Source organism: Dunckerocampus dactyliophorus, chromosome 17 (assembly GCF_027744805.1).
Source record: "Dunckerocampus dactyliophorus isolate RoL2022-P2 chromosome 17, RoL_Ddac_1.1, whole genome shotgun sequence".
Classification (NCBI taxonomy): domain Eukaryota; kingdom Metazoa; phylum Chordata; class Actinopteri; order Syngnathiformes; family Syngnathidae; genus Dunckerocampus; species Dunckerocampus dactyliophorus.
Window position 1 is genome coordinate 21746125 of NC_072835.1, and position 17189 is coordinate 21763313.

General features: G+C 41.8%; 2 protein-coding genes across 8 annotated transcripts in view; one reads left to right on the plus strand and one right to left on the minus strand.

Annotated features, from left to right (window-relative positions):
- Positions 1-17189, minus strand: part of LOC129170319 (phospholipid-transporting ATPase ID-like) — a 21214-nt gene continuing 4025 nt past the window's right edge. For 2 of the 5 annotated variants that reach the window (XM_054757734.1, XM_054757733.1), the window contains 27 exons: positions 15791-15874; positions 15630-15688; positions 15440-15553; positions 14269-14367; positions 14105-14166; positions 13887-13959; positions 13648-13718; positions 12830-12912; positions 12602-12760; positions 11865-11953; positions 10347-10540; positions 9509-9717; positions 9374-9417; positions 8809-8974; positions 8555-8743; positions 7748-7863; positions 7504-7668; positions 5645-5756; positions 5366-5471; positions 4905-5055; positions 4639-4822; positions 4347-4570; positions 3862-3945; positions 3538-3783; positions 2732-2870; positions 2518-2648; positions 2-2394 (listed from right to left, as the gene is read on the minus strand). In XM_054757734.1, the coding sequence (XP_054613709.1) occupies positions 2128-2394; positions 2518-2648; positions 2732-2870; positions 3538-3783; positions 3862-3945; positions 4347-4570; positions 4639-4822; positions 4905-5055; positions 5366-5471; positions 5645-5756; positions 7504-7668; positions 7748-7863; positions 8555-8743; positions 8809-8974; positions 9374-9417; positions 9509-9717; positions 10347-10540; positions 11865-11953; positions 12602-12760; positions 12830-12912; positions 13648-13718; positions 13887-13959; positions 14105-14166; positions 14269-14367; positions 15440-15553; positions 15630-15688; positions 15791-15845 (3591 nt within the window). In that variant the 5' untranslated portion in view covers positions 15846-15874 and the 3' untranslated portion in view covers positions 2-2127. Of the gene's footprint in view, positions 2395-2517; positions 2649-2731; positions 2871-3537; positions 3784-3861; positions 3946-4346; positions 4571-4638; positions 4823-4904; positions 5056-5365; positions 5472-5644; positions 5757-7503; positions 7669-7747; positions 7864-8554; positions 8744-8808; positions 8975-9373; positions 9418-9508; positions 9718-10346; positions 10541-11864; positions 11954-12601; positions 12761-12829; positions 12913-13647; positions 13719-13886; positions 13960-14104; positions 14199-14268; positions 14368-15439; positions 15554-15629; positions 15689-15790; positions 15875-17189 lie in introns of those variants that run through there. The other 3 variants (XM_054757736.1, XM_054757737.1, XM_054757735.1) reach the window with 3 other exon arrangements.
- Positions 15213-17189, plus strand: part of LOC129170323 (proteinase-activated receptor 3) — a 17660-nt gene continuing 15683 nt past the window's right edge. Inside the window, exons 1-3 of one of the 3 annotated variants that reach the window (XM_054757748.1) lie at positions 15213-15267; positions 15405-15499; positions 16367-16627. The gene's annotated coding sequence lies outside the window, so the exon portion shown is untranslated. Of the gene's footprint in view, positions 15500-16366; positions 16628-17189 lie in introns of all 3 variants that reach the window. The other 2 variants (XM_054757750.1, XM_054757749.1) reach the window with 2 other exon arrangements.

Here is a 17189-nt window from a genome sequence, read left to right on the forward strand (position 1 = left end):
AATTTTAATCAAGCTAAAAGATGCCAAACATGTCTTTAAAATCTATTGACCTAACACTAGTTTCTAGCAGCAGAACATTCGAATCACACTTTAGCCGTGTTATTGTGAGCAATAAGGGGTTGCGTTAAAACACACCGCGTCATTTGACTTGCATTCACATTTTGAGCGTATTTTAGGCGTTGTCGTACTGTTCCGAGTGTCCCTAAATGCATCACGCGGTCGTGTCGTGACAATGAGGAAGTGTCCTCCCGTTGACGAAGGGACTAAAGACGCGTTTGTGAGTTGAAGATACGTACAGTATACTCACTGTATGTTGTTGGAATAGCACTGCTGCTGATGTGTTCAGGTCAGATTAAAGTTATAAAAGAGCGTCAGACTCTGCGTGACTCTGTGGGGAACTACACTGTGCCGCCGTCTGTCTTCGTAACAGTGACGTGGTATGCTAACAGTGGGCCTATGCTAAAAAATGTAACTAACTAGAATTAATTTGCGGCCTGCAGTTCATTTTTTGTTGGACCGCCTTATGTTCTAAAAATACAATTTAACAAGGAAACAGAAAAAAAACAACAGCAAAAATTGACCAAAAAAACACTGATAGAACAGGATTCATTTATTTATTTTACAAAATGAAAAATATAAAAATGTACTCTGGCATCCTTTGATTTGTCAGTATGTGGTCGTGATGAGCGGACTGATACTGAAATATCGATACTTGTGATACCATCCCTTCGTGCTATAAAATCGATTCTCAAATGAAAATATCAATACTTGTGTTTTGATACTTGAGTCGTTTGAGGTCATGTTTCCCTGAAACGTTCGTCTGTTGAAATAATGACTGAGTGTAAGGAGCCATGTGTGAATTGTGAATACAGTTTTCAATACAGCAGTTCTTAATAATCATTTATTCTATGGGTTTTATTATTTCAGTTATTGTCTTTTTTATTGGTGAAAATACCATTTTCACGTATTTTATATGATGTCCTCTTTTTTTCAGTTGTTGTATATTATCTTCAACCTGCTACCTCAATATGCTTTCAGGGCTTTAACTAAAGAAATAATTATTTTAATTAATAATGTATTTATTAATATCTTTTAATAAAAAATTATAGCTATTTTTTTAATTAATAATTTATTTACATTAATAATGTATTTAATACATACGATACATTTAGTAAATCTTGTATTCTTTATGCTAGGATATGAAATACACAACTTTTTAAAATTTACTAGGCAGTTGGTGAATTTGCACAACGTAGCCGTATCGCCGATACCAGCGATTCTCATTATCGGATTAGAAAGCAAAGCAGTGGTATCGCACATCACTAGTATGTGGTCTTTGGAGAAAAAACGTTTTGACACGCCTGAAATTAGACCAATCCATCCAGAGCCGGCGCAAGTGCTAAACGTGGCCTCCAGGGGGCGTTCAAATCCGTATTTATTTGTATTTTTTTAACCTTCAAGATAATTATATTAAAACTAGTTATTACTATGAACGCTAAAATTTTCTCGAGGAACTACTTTGACTTTTGTGGCTGTGTATTTCTTTTATTCACACTGAAATGATGAAGATGAAACATCGTTGTGCCAGTAAAAAAAAAATCCAATACAATTCCTAGACGAGATAGTGTGGTAAAGTGAAATAATGGTCACATTTAGGATTTCCGACATGCTGCACATTACTAACGCTGAAACACTGCCTCCTGGCGGTACTTTAGTAACACTGCAAGTGACAGCTCCACATGGAGGTACTGTATGTGACATGAATAAATACGTCATTGCAAAAGTGTAGAACAACATACCGGTGTTTTTTTGTTTTTTAATAATTTCAATATGTCAATATTTATGTAAACAACAAATTTAGGACAGTAGAAAAAAAAAAACTAAAATCGCCCTAAGCAAGGGCAATGTAATGGGGAAAAAATTACATTTGAATTAAAAAGGGAGAAAATTCTATTTTTAGCACAGGCAGCCGAGTTTCAAACGCTAAATCACAGCATGGATGAGAATAATTGAATTGCGGTGTACAGTACGGTATGTTTGGAAGGTCTCAATGAGCCTTCTACAGATCCCAAATTCCTGTGGAGAGCAGCTTCAAGTAAACAAAGCAAGTTGGTACCTTTGATTGGACTAGTGGAAGCGTGGCTGCTGTGGCTCCTCTGTGATGGTGCGGTAATGCTGTGGCTGGTTCTGCACCAGAGGAGACTCGGTTTGTTTGAACAAGGCAGTCCGACTCTTCAGAGGACGTTTCAGCAGGAATCTTCGAGATGTCACCAGATCTCCGTAGCCCTGTGTGTGAGAGAAGGCGTAGCCCGACCGCCGGGTGCTGATTCGCCTGGTCGGTGGACGGCGAGGAGCGGGAGCGGGCAGGGCCTCCTTACGCAACTTATGTCTCACCTGCAGAGAAGAAACAGCATTCGTTTGCGCAGGGATGACGTCTGGATACAAATGGCCTGTGGATTGGGGATCCAACCAGGGTCCAGAGATTCAAAGGCCATTATTGAAAGCGGATTGTAACACCTTGTCATTGATGGTGGGTTTCAGCTGGATGATTATGAAACGGAAAGCGATCACTGGCACACTGCATAGGAGGGTTGTCAAGAATATAGTCAACCACACGTTAGGCTGGTTCAGAGAGTTCCTTGCTGTACCTGCAGTCACAAACACATGAGGTAAATGTCACAGCATCTATTTATTAAAGAAAAAAAAACACCCGTAAGCGGCAGTGACTCACCGATGAAGGGGAATATGGAGGTGAAGATGAGGAACATGCCGTTGCTGTGCATGGTGAACGTGGTGGCAAAGTAGACTGCCAGGCTGCCCCACACAAAGAACTGGTTCACAGCTGTCCAGTAGTAGGTGTCTAGACACAACTGGAGCATACACGCACATAAAGCACGGATTCAGAAGACATTGTGGCGTCTTCACCCCTCTACCTCAAGGATTTGGCATCGCCACTGGTACTTCTGAAACTTTAGTCTTTTGGATGAAAATGAAAATCCTCGTTTTAGTCACGTTGTTGTCATGTTAATATGTGATAGTTATAGTCCAGATGTAGTCGACGAAAACTAAAAACATTTCAGTCTAGTTTTAGTCAGTTTTATTCAAAACTAGAGAAGCACTTGGAGAGCGCAGTCCTCTGCCAAGAGCCATAGTTCCCCCCATATTGTGCTTCACACCAAAATAATAATCCTACATTTTTTGGATCAGATATTTTGTAGAAACTGTTGGAAACTTGTCCTGTATTGTTTTTCCAAGTGCTCTGACCATTTTTTTATGGAGATATAGGCACAAATGCTGAAAATGGTCCTATCTTGCAATGTTAAACAGTCCTTTAAAAAAAAAAAACCTGGACCAAGACGGTGATTCGGATCACCCCCAAAATTTAATCAGTTTTTCCATATCCCATTTCCGACAATTCCTGAAAATTTCATCCAAATCCATTCAGAACCTTTCAAGTGATTTTCAACACAAACAGATCAACGCCAGCAAGAACATAACCTCTGCGCTGCGCCTGCGGTACATTGCACACTTCCTCACCTGGATGTTGACCACGACAAGCAGACACGTCTGCGCCAGTAACGCGAAAGACTGATAATCTGCAATGTCTTTGCCGTCATCTCGCACCGTGTCGTGCATGGTGGCCCAAGGGATGAAGAAGAGGATGAGGGAGCTGTAGCAGCTGTGGATCATGCAGCGGATGAAGGACTTCTTATTAAAGTAAACGTTCAGAGGCCCCGGCGAGTAAAGCTGAGGATACTGGAAACTCCAGCGGTCATTCACATCCTGCAGAAAGATAAGATTGGATGAAAGAAGGGAAGGAGAGAACTAATGTGTCCGGTGAGTGTACAGTATTTTGCATACCTGGTCAAAAAGGCTCATGCCGAGGACTGGGAGAGCTGTGTAAACCAGGTTGTACATGGTGATGAACCACTCGTCATACACAGTCTATGGAGTAGAGCAACAAAGATGCAACAGATTATAAACGAAACTGTGTTTATGGGCAGATTCATCATTTACAGTTCAGACCTCTGAGAATCACCACCCCGATTTAAAGAATGGTTTTACTACCCAAGTAAGTCTATGTTGTTGGTGCACTCTGGATAACCTGTGGATAATGCGTAACCAAAGAACCAGACATCATCTGGTGGGGCTCGGAGGTAAGTGTAGGTAATAGATGTAACATGGAATTAACGGAGGAATCGTAGTGATATGTGATCTGAAAAGCTTCACCTATGTTTTGTTCTTTATCCATTGAACGCAATATATACAGATAATATCATAAATAATAGAACGATACAGAAATGGAGCAGCAGTCACCAGTGTTCGAGCTCGTGAATATCCCTTACCTGTGCCGAGAACCCGCAGAAGAAGGCATACCAGAAATGCACAAAGGTGAAGGTAAAGTTCTTGTAAAAGAAGTACTGTAGAAACTTGCACATGCGCAGGTAGGACCAGCGGCCGTGCACCAGCAGGAGGCGCTGCAGGTAGCGGAACTGGGCAAAGGAGTAATCGCTGGACAGAACAGCCTGCATGCCCTCCTGACCGCTGATGCCAACACCAATATGTGCAGCTGATGGACAAACAGGAAGCGAGAATCATTGAATTCTAAGATGTTTTTGGACTGTGGAATGAGTTTACCCTTGATCATGCTGACGTCGTTGGCCCCATCCCCGATGGCCAAAGTGACCGCCTGCTTGTATTTCTTCACCAGTTCAACAACTTGGGCTTTCTGCAGTGGAGTGACCCTGCAGCAAATCACTGTTTGGCACATGCATGCTGTCCTCAACAGTTCCAACTCCAAGCCTTTCTCCAAGGCAAAGGCCTGAGGATGAAATGCAAGCCAGTGAAACAAAGCTTCGAGGCTAAGAGAGATAAATAGCAGAGACAGCAAATCATCTTCTTACCAGACTGTGTCCATTTATAACAAGTGCATATTCTCCCTCCACTTTGTCATCATGCACAGTTTCTGTCTTCTGAAGCCAGAAGAGGCCTGCACGAGCTTTGGTCACAGTTGGTGCCTCGGCAGCTGCGGGACACATTTTCTTTCTTGCACTCCTACAAAAATGGCAGAACAAGGAGCGTATGGACTAGCACACTACATAGATATTTAAGGGTTTTAAAATCGGTAGGTAGCATGTTGGCCACACATCTGGAAGATATGGGGTTCCAATCTCTGTTGGACATCTCTGTGTGGAGTTTGCATGTTCTCCGGGTACTTCGGCTTCCTCCCACATTCCAAAAACGTGCATGTTAGGTGAATTGGTGACTTTAAATTGTCAAAGTTAGCTGGGATAGGCTACCCCCGCGACCCCAACGAGGACAAGCGGCATAGAAAATGAATGAAGGAATGAAAATCAGGACTCACTGTAGCTCCTGTTTGACTCCTTCTGCTGTATTTGCAGACACCACGAACACATCCTTCATCTCTTCTCGCAGCATGTTGCAGGAATAGCCGATATTCTCCGCCGTCTCTGGTGGAAAAGAGCATTAGTCGAAGCAAATCATTCATCAGCAGATTAAAACAGGATTTGTGGAGTAAACCCCTTAGAAACTATGTACTCGGGGTTTCCGACACATTAAGATTATCGATTAAATATGGATGAAAATCACAAAACAAGATACTGTAAAAGTGATGACCGCTAACCTTGTTTATCTCCGGTCAATACCCAAATTTTGATGTCCGCTTTGGCCAGCTGCTCTATGGTCTGTGGGACACCATCCTGCAACTTGTCTTCTACAGCTGTTGCTCCCAGAAGCTAAAACGCATGTTGGTAAAACGTTTGTCATGAATATGTCATTTATATACTCTATGTATATACAGTGGTGTCAAAAAGTGTTTGCCCCCTTCCTGACTTCTTATTTTTGTTGCATGTTTGTCACACTTAAATGTTTCAGGTTTCATGGTTCCATTTATCACAGCAAGTCTTCCAGGAGCAGCAAAACAGCCCCAGACCATCATACTACCACCACCACATTTCACTGTTGGTATGATGTTCTTTTTTTTACTTTTACACCACATGTAACGAGACAAACACCTTCCAAAACGTTAGGAAGGTGTTTGTATATGTATATATATAATTCTTTTTAAAATCTGCCTTCATAATAAAACGTTTCATTTAAAAACGGCATTTTGTGTTCAGTTGTGTTGCCACTGACTAATATTTACATTTGTTTGATGATCTGAAACATTTAAGTGTGACAAACACCACTGTATTGTATTCATTTATATGTACAGTGTATATATTGAAAAAAACAGTCATTATTACAGCCACTAAAGCCTTTAAAAGCACTTGATGATGAATTCACGTCAAGGGGAATATTACATTGTGATGGTAAAGAATGCATAATCCTCAATTTCATTGCATCCAAACCTCGTTTTCAAGATTTCGTATGATTCAAATGAAAATTTTGCCCCAGTTTTTGCACACTGTCTTGGTTTTCAATATTGCGCATGACGAACTAGAGTATCGTTTTGTGGAATCGAGTGCCCAAACAAAGCAGCCTCCGCGTTGCTTCCTCATTCTCCCTGCATTTTTCATTGAGTATGACTTCTAAATAACCCGCCATGGGGCCAAAGAAAGCTGCAATTGCCAGCAATTTGATAAAGAAGGCAAAAAACAACACAGGAAGCCCGCATCAACAAGTTCGATCCGGTCATCATTTATTATTTTTTCCAAATTGTTTTCTGCATGTAAAACTAGAATTATTGTCTTTAGAAGGTATTTTTTGTTACTGTATATGGGTGTTTGGAACTGGTTAATTGGATTTACAATATTTTCATACGTGTCGTTTTTTTTGTCTTACCTTTTCGAAAACAAGTAAATGACAAAAACCGAGGTTCTACTGTGTCTACAAGACCACAAGCATCTTGGATAAATCATCAGTAAAATTGAAAAAAAGAGCTTCTATGTGTTTATAGCTGTACAGTCGCCCCTTGCGATATCGTGGTTCAATTATCGCTCCCAGTTTTTCAGAACTTAATTCATGATGGCTGTTTTGTGATAGACTGTGGTCTATTATTAGTCAAAACATACTGAAATGCAAGTGATTTGTAGCACTCTGGTCACTAGGCCGCAGTAATGACACAAAGCATTGGTGAGACATTACCTTACATTACAATACCTCAACACTGAGTGAAAAAAAAGTTCTCCTCACATTCTGTGTGGAAGTGGTAAGTTTTTGGCTTCTTAAGATGAATAATAGGAGTGTAAAGGTGACTATAGGGGTGTTATTTCATGTCTACAGGGCTCTAATAATGTTGGAAACTGTATTTAGAAAGTCATCGAAAAATATTCCATTTACTAACATTGAATCCTATATCGCGGAAATTCACTTATCGCAGTCGGGTCTGGAACCAATGAACCGCTATAAACGAGAGATGACAATGCCTGTGCTTATATAGCTGGGAAATCGACCGTTGGAAGTCTTTAGCTGCTTTGATAAAAACATCAAATAATAAATAATAATAAAAACATCAAACTGAGTCCAAGTATGTGGACTAACCAGCAAGTCTTTTTCAATCTCTTCATACAGTTGATCAACTTTCTCTTCTCTTCCATCAATGGCGGTGCTGGCCTCGTGCATGCGCCGCATCCACTCCTTCACGTGTCGCTCGTCCAAATCCTTGTAGGCCAGAGCCAGCGTGCGGAGCCCGTCGCCTGCATACTCCTAGTTCACATGAGTACAGATAGAAATAACAGTTCCTGTGTTTGACTTTTGACATTTTTAGGAGAACTCAAACACTGACATTGAGATGTCCTGTGGTGGTGCCCATCAGCTTGCTACAGGAGGAGTGCAGCCTCTCGTAGATGATGGTGTCTGCTCCCTTGCAGTATAGAGTCAGCTTCCCCTCAGGGTTACGCACTGGAAATGATAATCACTTAGTCAGTGAGATGGTGGGATATTACATTTACAGAGCATAGAAAACCTGTTTATGACTTTCTAAATACGGTTTTTAACATCGTTAGAGCCACGTAGACATGAAGCAACACCCCTATAGTCACCTTTACACCCCTATAACTCATAATTTACAACACGTTGCAACTCTAACTCCGGAGGGACTTGAGAAGGCCACTAGCTAGCAAGCTAGCGAGCTAACAAGCTGGCAAGCCAACCAGTTAGCCTCAAATTTACTTCTTCTAAACTTAAAGTAAAACTGGGAATTTTGCCCATCATCCACAATCCTTATGTGAGAGATGAACACACGGTTTTCTCTTTTCTGCGTTGTAAAGATATAAAAATAAGATATCAAAGTAGCTAAAAAGAGGTAGCTAAGAATGCACATAATGGTAAGCACCTATTCCTCCTGAAAAAGCCTTCTGAAAAAACATGCAAAATCTGCCAACAACGCCCCATTTACATAATGTGACCTGCATATTAACCAAGCTACAGCGACACTGTTATTATTATTGTTATTTGAGGAAATTTTGTTCCCATGACACAAATTTGAGACCGTTTCATCAAAGTTTTGTTTTAGATCTTTCAGTTTAGCTCATGAAAAATGGGAGCACAAAATAAAAGTCATGCTTTACATTTTTCTTGCATTCGGTCTCACCTACGACTGACATCCTCTTGCGCACATTATTGAAGTCCAGCACAGCCAAAAGGTCGTAGGTGACCCGTGTGCCCATCTCCATGACCGTGATGGTCTCCGGCGTGCGTGAGCGAAACACGAATCCGAAGTTTCTTGCGGCGGTGACCAGAGCGCCTTCATCAGGGGACTGAGCCTGATAGTAGAGCTCGCCTGGGAGGAAAGGGTGCATTTGGTATCACAACTGTAGATAGTGCAGTGGTGAAGAGGACGCTCACCCTCTTTCTTTTCCTCAGGCATCACGGTGTGGCACAGAGCCAACAAACGGAAGAAGGCCTGAGCCTCCATGTTGCCCTGCTTGATAGTTTCAACCAGGCTGTGGTCATGAAAAATGAACTTTGGGTCGGCAAGCTGGTTCCAGGAGAAGTCGACCTTTGGTGTCTTCTACAGGGGGAAAGCAGCGGAGAGAGGGACTTGAACAGGCGTCACAGTACGGAACGTAGTTCCTACATGCAGAACGTGCACTGTTTTGCGCAAGGGGTGGCACATTCTCGGCAAATGGATGGACATCGCTGCCATGGGGCGTGCATGGTTTTACTTCTTTTTGGCAGTTAAGGTTCATTATTCATCTTGACCAAAAAGTAAACATCCATATTGACCAGCCACACCCCCCCCCCCATATCTGCATGAAATGGTTTGGTCCTGCCTGAGCGCACTCGCTGCTGCTGACCGTGATTAGCAGCAGTCAGTCGTCGCGCCAAAGCGCTGCAATGCTGCCAGCGGTGCGCTGATGAGCCGTTCAAGCGCACTGCGTATTTCTGAGGAAACATTGACATATCTCACCTCTGTTATTTCCATCCTCTGTCCTGAAAAGTCAAACAGTTCACCTGAGAAACAAAATCAAAGAGAAACAATCGCAAATGGACATCACATTGAATCTTTTGGATTAATCAGTGGAGTCTTGAATCATCTGCTCACCGTAATTTTTGCCGTTGATGGAGCACTTATTGAAGGTCATGATGTTCTGCGTCAGCGTGCCCGTCTTGTCGCTGAAGATGTATTTGATCTGACCCAGCTCCTCGTTCAGAGTGGTGGTCCTCGCCTGAGCAGGAGTGTCACACTTGGGGTAATACATCTTCCTGTCCCAGTCGATGTAGAAACTATTCCCAAGACGGATGATCTCCACGCTTGACATATCGAAAAATATGAAGTGGTGCCACAGTCATCATCTGTTTGAGTGCTAGAACCGTGGTCCCCAACCACCACACCTCCGTCAGACCGGGGAGTCGTACATTATAGCAATCAAATGATATTGATTTATTTTGTAATGTGCATCAAACTTAGACATTCACAAATTGACCTTACAAGCGCAAAATGAATACAGACCATTCAGCATCAGTACGAGCCTGGAGTTTGTTTTCAGAGAGAAGATTATAACGTTGTCGTATGGCGTGACAGATATGCACCGTAGCCCTCAATAACGTCATCAGAACTTACCTTTATGCATTCCTACGCAATATCAGCATTCGGGAACAAATATGAGGTAAAAGACGAACGGGAAAAATACAGTACGAGTCTTATCTGTGCAGCGTCGGAGAACAAAGCGGACCGTCAAACAAAGTGAGAAAGACAATAAAACAAAACAACAAAAACTGTGGGATTTCTTACTGTATATTATTTTTTCAATAAAATAATAGCCCTGGTGCGCATGTACATAAAATGTGATGTAGTCACTTAGAAAAATTCCTTTTTTCAAAGTGTCTTAAAGTTTTCCGCGGCCCAGTTCGGTGGTTGGGGACCCCTGTAGGATACATACCTGACGTAGAGCGATATTGGCACCACTGTGTTGAGGACGATGACGTACGACCAGAAGGTGAGGAATGATGAGAGAGGAGCATCGACGCCGGGTTCTCGTGGGAGGAACACAGTGAACACCGACCCCTCCTTCGTCTCCCAGATTGCGTTTCCAATGGTCAGAACGGAGCACATGGACGCCAGGAAGCCAAATATCTGATTGGTGAAAGGAAATGATTTCATACTTTCTCTACTACATACCAGAGGTGTGGACTCGAGTCACGAGACTTAGACTCGAGTCACAATTCTGATGACTTTTGGACTGGAATTGGCAACATCACCAATGACTTGCAACTCGGCTTGGACCTTGTCGTCAGTGACTCAGGACTAAGGTTGGGCATCGAGCATCGGTGGGAACCGGGACGAACATTACGATTCTCCCGGGATTGTTCATTTAAAAAAAAAAAAAATTATTCCTACTGTCGATGATCAACCAGCCCGCTCACCGGAAAAAATGGCCGCATGACACCAACGAAGAAGAAGCGGCAGGAAGCGTTTGTGTTCATCCGTTTCAACAATGGACAGTTGAAAGTTTGGCTGAAATTCTGCAAGAAAAATGAACGGTCGGCGCAGTGCAACATTTGCAATGCCATCATATCGTGCAAAGAAGGGTGCACCGCTAACATGATTTAACACCTCTGGATTCACTGGGTTCAAATTACACATTGCCCCGTTTTTGACGCGCTACACCCGACTTCTTCCAACCAGTCAGGTACAGCAAGTAAAATAAATGACTTTGATCTTATGCCAACACTGAAGCAGCAGCTAACGCAAGGCTGTGTACATTTTCATAGACAAACGACCTGACGTTAACGCTAGCTTTAGCCAGGAAGTTGAGCAGACGTGTTCCCCCCTTCACCGTACTTGTTTGATATTCTGCATATACTGGTTGAAAATAGAAATTCAGAGTGAAGTAATTCATAAAAAGTTCATATAATAAAAAATAAAAAAAATCATGGAGACGTTCAGACGTTTTCATCCAAGAGCTTTGGTTAGCGCCTCATTTAAACCATGCAAACTCTTATGACCCTACCTCTGAAAAGAATCGGAATTGAGAATCGTTAGGAAGCGGAATCAAAATGAGGAAACGGAACGGGAACTGGAATCGCTCAAATTCAAACGATACTTTGGACTTCTCTCGGACTTTAGGCTTTAGGCTGAGACTTGAAAATACTTGAGATCTTCAGTGAAGGTCTTCAGACTTGACTCGACCTGTCTTGTCATGACTTGAGACTTGTGTGGGACTTGCACAGCTTTTTTTAAGACTTGACTCGAGACTCGAGATGAAAGACTTTGGATTTGCAAAACACTGACTTGCTCTCTCCTCTGCCTGCATGCTGTAATGTATGTTGAGTGGTGGGTGGTCAGGGCCAGAAAGGCCTTCTCTGCAGGCCTGAACGCTATCAGAAATCAGTCCAACATAACACATCATCATCTCATAGACTTGGACGTGAAGTGTCAATGTGTGATTAAAACTTACACAAAGCACCAAGACATTCATGAGGTGATCGATGCTGGTCCGTTTGAACGTCGTCTTTCCACTGTTTTGCATCAGCTTGGTGTCTGGACCTGTACAAGGTAGGAAGAGTCTGTTCATCGTGCAGATTCCGAATATTCAGCAGGGAAATGTTGGAAAATGAATAGACATAAAGTTGCACAATCGGGAAAAAACCATTCCTGTACTTCTAATATATTGGTCCAGATTGACATGAAGTTGATCTTATTTGGCATAGGATTAAGCTAACTAGTTAGCCTCTCAGATTTACTTATTCTAAACTTAAGAAAGTGTTTCAAACGCAGTGGGGAAGAAGGACAAATAAGCCGAAAACTTACCACTTCCACACAGAATGAGAGGAGAACCTCACTCAACCTCAGCCATGGCATGTTGGCTCGACTGCTAGCTCAGTAGCCAGTCTCCATGGAGTGTGAAAGATAACGTAATCTAACGTCGTGTCTCATAACATGACTGATGCCTGGGGGGGTGGCCCCACAGCTTCAGTCCGTCCAGGACGTCATTCAAGCCAGAACCGCCACTGACTACATATAAACTCCTATTAAGAGGCCACAGTTAACAACGAAACGGTGATCATTTACTGATTAACTTTCTGAAAAACCATGATATAGTGAGGGACGACAGTAGTGAGTTGCCAAAGGATGCAGCTCCCTGAGATTGTGAACATGGATGGATGGAGCCGTCAATGGTGGGCAGTGGTTTACCTCCAAAGATAACCAATCCAAAGCACCACTCTGTGTTTCTCAGAGTGCACCCTCGGAGGAGCACTTTGTCGTTGTCCAAAGAGTGCATTTGTCCATCCAGTGTCAGCGTCCCTTTAAATTTGTCCAGGCGGTTGTTTGGAGGTTCACATCTCACTTCACCTGCAAGACACAGATATATTATATACTGTACATGTTCTCAGAAGTAGAAATCCCAAATAAACGTCTCACCATTGAAGCTGGCCAGTGCTTCAATGCTGTCTCCCAGCTCTCCAGTGACAGTCAGAGCCTGTTTCACTTTCAGATTGGTTTCGCTGGAGGACACCACAAGGACATGAGAAGGTTGATGGGGAAGAACCAGGCAAGAATGCGTACACTTAACTCATTCAATACCAAAGACGTAGTTGTACGGTTCGATAAACCCCAACGCCTGATCCCAACAATGTTTTCATACGTCTTTTACGAAAAAGAGGTGATGACGCAACTCTCTGCTAATGCATTTGACTTCAGAGCAATTTTAAGCCATGAAAACGGCCACAAGGGGGCAGGAGTGCGTTTGATAAGAGCTTGGCGGAGATCATGTGAACGGAAAACACACATGTGACAGGAAGGAGGAAGTGAGAGAGCGTGGAGGAGTGTAGCGTGTGGAAGGTTGCAGGGAAATTTGAACACATGTGAAAATTGTAAATAGTTCATGGTGTTAGATTTGTAAATAAATTGTTACTTTGATGTAAAACAACCGCTTTGTGTTATGCTGGTTTTCTCCCTTTTCTACTCAGGAACTCATATTTTCCTGAAACTTACCTATGTTCTGCTGCTGATTACTAAAGAACGGCAAAAGGTAGAAATCAACTTTTTTTTTCTGAGGAAAGACAAGAGTCGAATCTTTCTTTTGGTAGTTTCCATGTTAATATAGCCATAGAACACAATATTCTGTGTCCTTTGAACGATCAGTCAAAATCGTCCAAAACGGCCGCCACTGGATGGGTTGTCCTTTGAAAAATGGCTGAGATTGAATGAGTTAATATGACACAATCTGCAGCATCTACCCGTCTAATTCTGCCGTTTCAACGTAGACCAGATTTAGAGGCTCGCTGCTAGACAGCAGAAGTAGGTCCGCCTGTAAATATGAACAGAAAAGAATGAAGCGTTAAGCAGGATAAAGCAATCAAATTCAAGAAACTTAGCATCCAAGGTCACGTTTAAAGGTGCAGCTACCAGAAAAAAAGAGTGAATTTCATAGAATTCATTGCGATATACCATGACACATCATTGTTGTTGTACTTACTGTGACAAACTGGTTATTTTCTAGCTTAATGACATCTCCAACTTGAACATTCATCCATTTTTCACTTTGAAGTCTGCCAGAAGAAGCAAATAAAAGCACACGGTCATTTAACAGTATTAAAAATACAACTTTTCAAGGCTTTTTCAAGCTTTTCATGTTACATAATGCGCAATACACGACTATAAGAGGAGGAAAAAAAAAAAAGTGAAATGACTCACTCTCCGTCGATGAGAACACTCACTTTGCGGTTGTTCACTTGTTTGTCACTTTTGTGTCTGTTCTGTTGAAATGAAACAACAATAACGCAATAAGCTGCGTTAGGTTTCTGTATTAGACAGCATTTAAAAGATGATGGCCTTGTGTTCTTGTAATGTCAGCTTACTATGTCATCAGTAGCGTCTTTGACTGCTGTTATGGAAAGTACCAAAACAAGAGGGACGGCTGTGGTGAACCAGGAGAGCGAGGAGATTTGTGGGATGAGCTGTCCGAAAACACACACACGTTATTACGTCCAGAAATATTTGGACAATGAATGCATTTTGGACAGATGAAACCAACTTGAATGACACGTAAAAATGTAGAAAAAAAGATGTGACATCTAAAATAATAAGATAGCTTGTGAGGTGTGTACTGTACTGTGGTCCTATGCTCTTTGCTAACATTTAGCACAACTCTCCATAATCGATAGGGTGGATACTGACCAAACCAAAAAAAAAGAAAACTTGAGATTTTTATTTTAGTTTTCTGTGTTTTTTTTAAATAAATGATCTGTATTTTTTACATTTTTTTTATGAATGTTAAAATATTATCGCTGTCAAATGATTCAAAATTTTAATCAGATTAATCATGTGTTTCAATGAATTAATCGTGATTGAAAATATGTGTGAAATATGCCCATTTTTACTGTATTTTATTGAAAGAAAGGTAAATGGATTACATATATTTGCATGTATTAACAGCTCCAAATGAACTGGACATTTCAATCAAGCTAAAAGATAACACACGTCTTCAAAAATCTATTTACCTAACACTACTTTCTTTAAGAGTAACAGAACATTTGAATCACACTTTAACCCTGGTATTACGAACAAGGAGGGGTTGTGTTCAAGCACACCGCGCCATTTAACTTGAGTTCACATTTTGAGTGTATTTCCTGGGATTTCCGAGCATAATTAAATGCATCAAATTGTACTTCCGCATTTAGAGTTACAAAGTGAGTGATAAGAATATCCAATTGTTGTTTTTCTTCGTCTTTCTGTTTATTTAGACGCATCATGAAGACTTTCTTGGGATTTTCGCAGTGTCCCTGAATGCATCTCGCGGTCGTGGAGTGACAATGAGGAAGTGTTGTTCCGACGACGAAGGGACTAAAGACCCGTTTGTGAGTTGAAAATAGATATATGTTGTTGGAATTGGGTTAGATTAGGTTATATGTTAAAGTTATAAAAGAGCGTGAGACTCTGTGGGGAACTACACTGTGCTGCCGTCTGTCGTCTGTGTACCTAATGGTGTGGCCAGTGTGCACAGGTGCAAATGGACCTACGACGGCCTACCTGAAGTATAAACAGGAAGAGGAAGTATCCGTTGGCGAGCCTCCTGAATTGCTCAAAGAGGTTAAGTGGCAGGAAGGTGAAGACGTTGTATTTGGACGTCTTGATGGCGTTATTCTGAAGTAGAACAAAGACAGGAAAGTTGTATTCTTGCCATATATTGTATTATGTGTATACTACCTGCTGTACTCACTGCATAGTGGTAGGACAGGTTGAAAGGTCTGTCATTGGCTCGCAAGAGTCTCTGCTCCTCTGTTGGTCGGGAGAATTTATATTTTAAAAACCAACAAAAGAGATAAATAAATATGCACAACATGTACAGCACATGTATAATGCAAACAAATCACTATTCACCATTCTTTTGCTGCTGCCCACACAGCGGACCACAGTATGACGCTACTGATCCCATCTTTAGCTCGGATTCTTCATATTGTAAACCTGGAAGGAAAAGGGGGCTACTGTATGTTATATTATATGTACATGAAAACATATGTATTTATACACAGTGGATCCCTACATATTTGCAATTCAGCATTCACCACCATGAAAATGTGCAGATTTTTGGCCCAAAAATTGATTTAAACTTATTTTTTGTCAACGAAAATAGGCAACTTTTTTTGCATCTCAATCACCCTATCACCACATGTGTGTACAAAGCAGCACAATTTGTACGTGGTTATGTCTCTATGCTTTGCTGACAATGTTTTTTCGTCAGGCGTTGAGATTTCGCGCTTTGTTTGGCAGTCCTTCAACGCACCATAATTGTTGTGAGTCACAAAAGTGAAAACTTATAACTACAATAATAATAATGGATTCGATGTTTTATAGTGCTTTTCAAGACACCCAAAGTGCTTCACCATGAAGTGAACCCATTATTCATTCACTCCTCAGTCACACACAGGTGGTGGTAATCTACATGTGTATCCACAGCCGCCCTGGGGTAGTCTGATGGAAACATGACTGCCAATTCATGCCTCCGGCCTCTCCGACCACCATCAAACATTCAGTGACATTCGTACACCGATGTGGGCAGCACTGGAGGCAAGGTGGGTGAAGTGTCTGGCCCAGGGACACAACGACAGTGATCAAACCGCCAACCTTCCGATTCCTGGACGACCTGCTCTGCCTCCTGAGCCGCTGCCGCCCCAATTCTTCTACAGTACATAACATCTACACCGTGAGTAGTTACTGGTGAGTACCTGTACATTTAATGCTTTAAAATGCGTTTTATAATAAGAGAGTGAGGCATATTAAATGAGAGACAGGGGTGTGGCTTCTGGAGCTGAAGCAAATCTAATAATTGTAACCGTCACTTTTATTGCAAATGTTGATCTGAAATTGGATCGGAATGTCTGATTTCCTTGCACACAACTGCACTTGGTTTGCTCTATCCAGTGGAAAAGATGTTCACCCTCATTAAAACTGAATGTATTTAAACACATGAGTGTTTCTATGATGTACTGTTCCAAGAAAGGGGAATTGTGACGTTGTTATGCGGGAAAATTCATGAGTTTTGCTGTATTAACGCTGTGCCACTCCTTACTCAACCCTTTGCACCCGAGGCAAATTGAAGAGGGATAATCTATAACCACAGAGATTAGCCAAGGTGATATGATCGCCTTCTTCTGAGTATACTGCCTGCCGCCACCTACTTCCACCGCTATCTAACATCCGAAATGTGCGCGTGTGTTAATAATCACCTGAAAGCGGAAGCGGAAGTCAAAAAAGTGGTCTCAAACAAGAGAAGCATCTG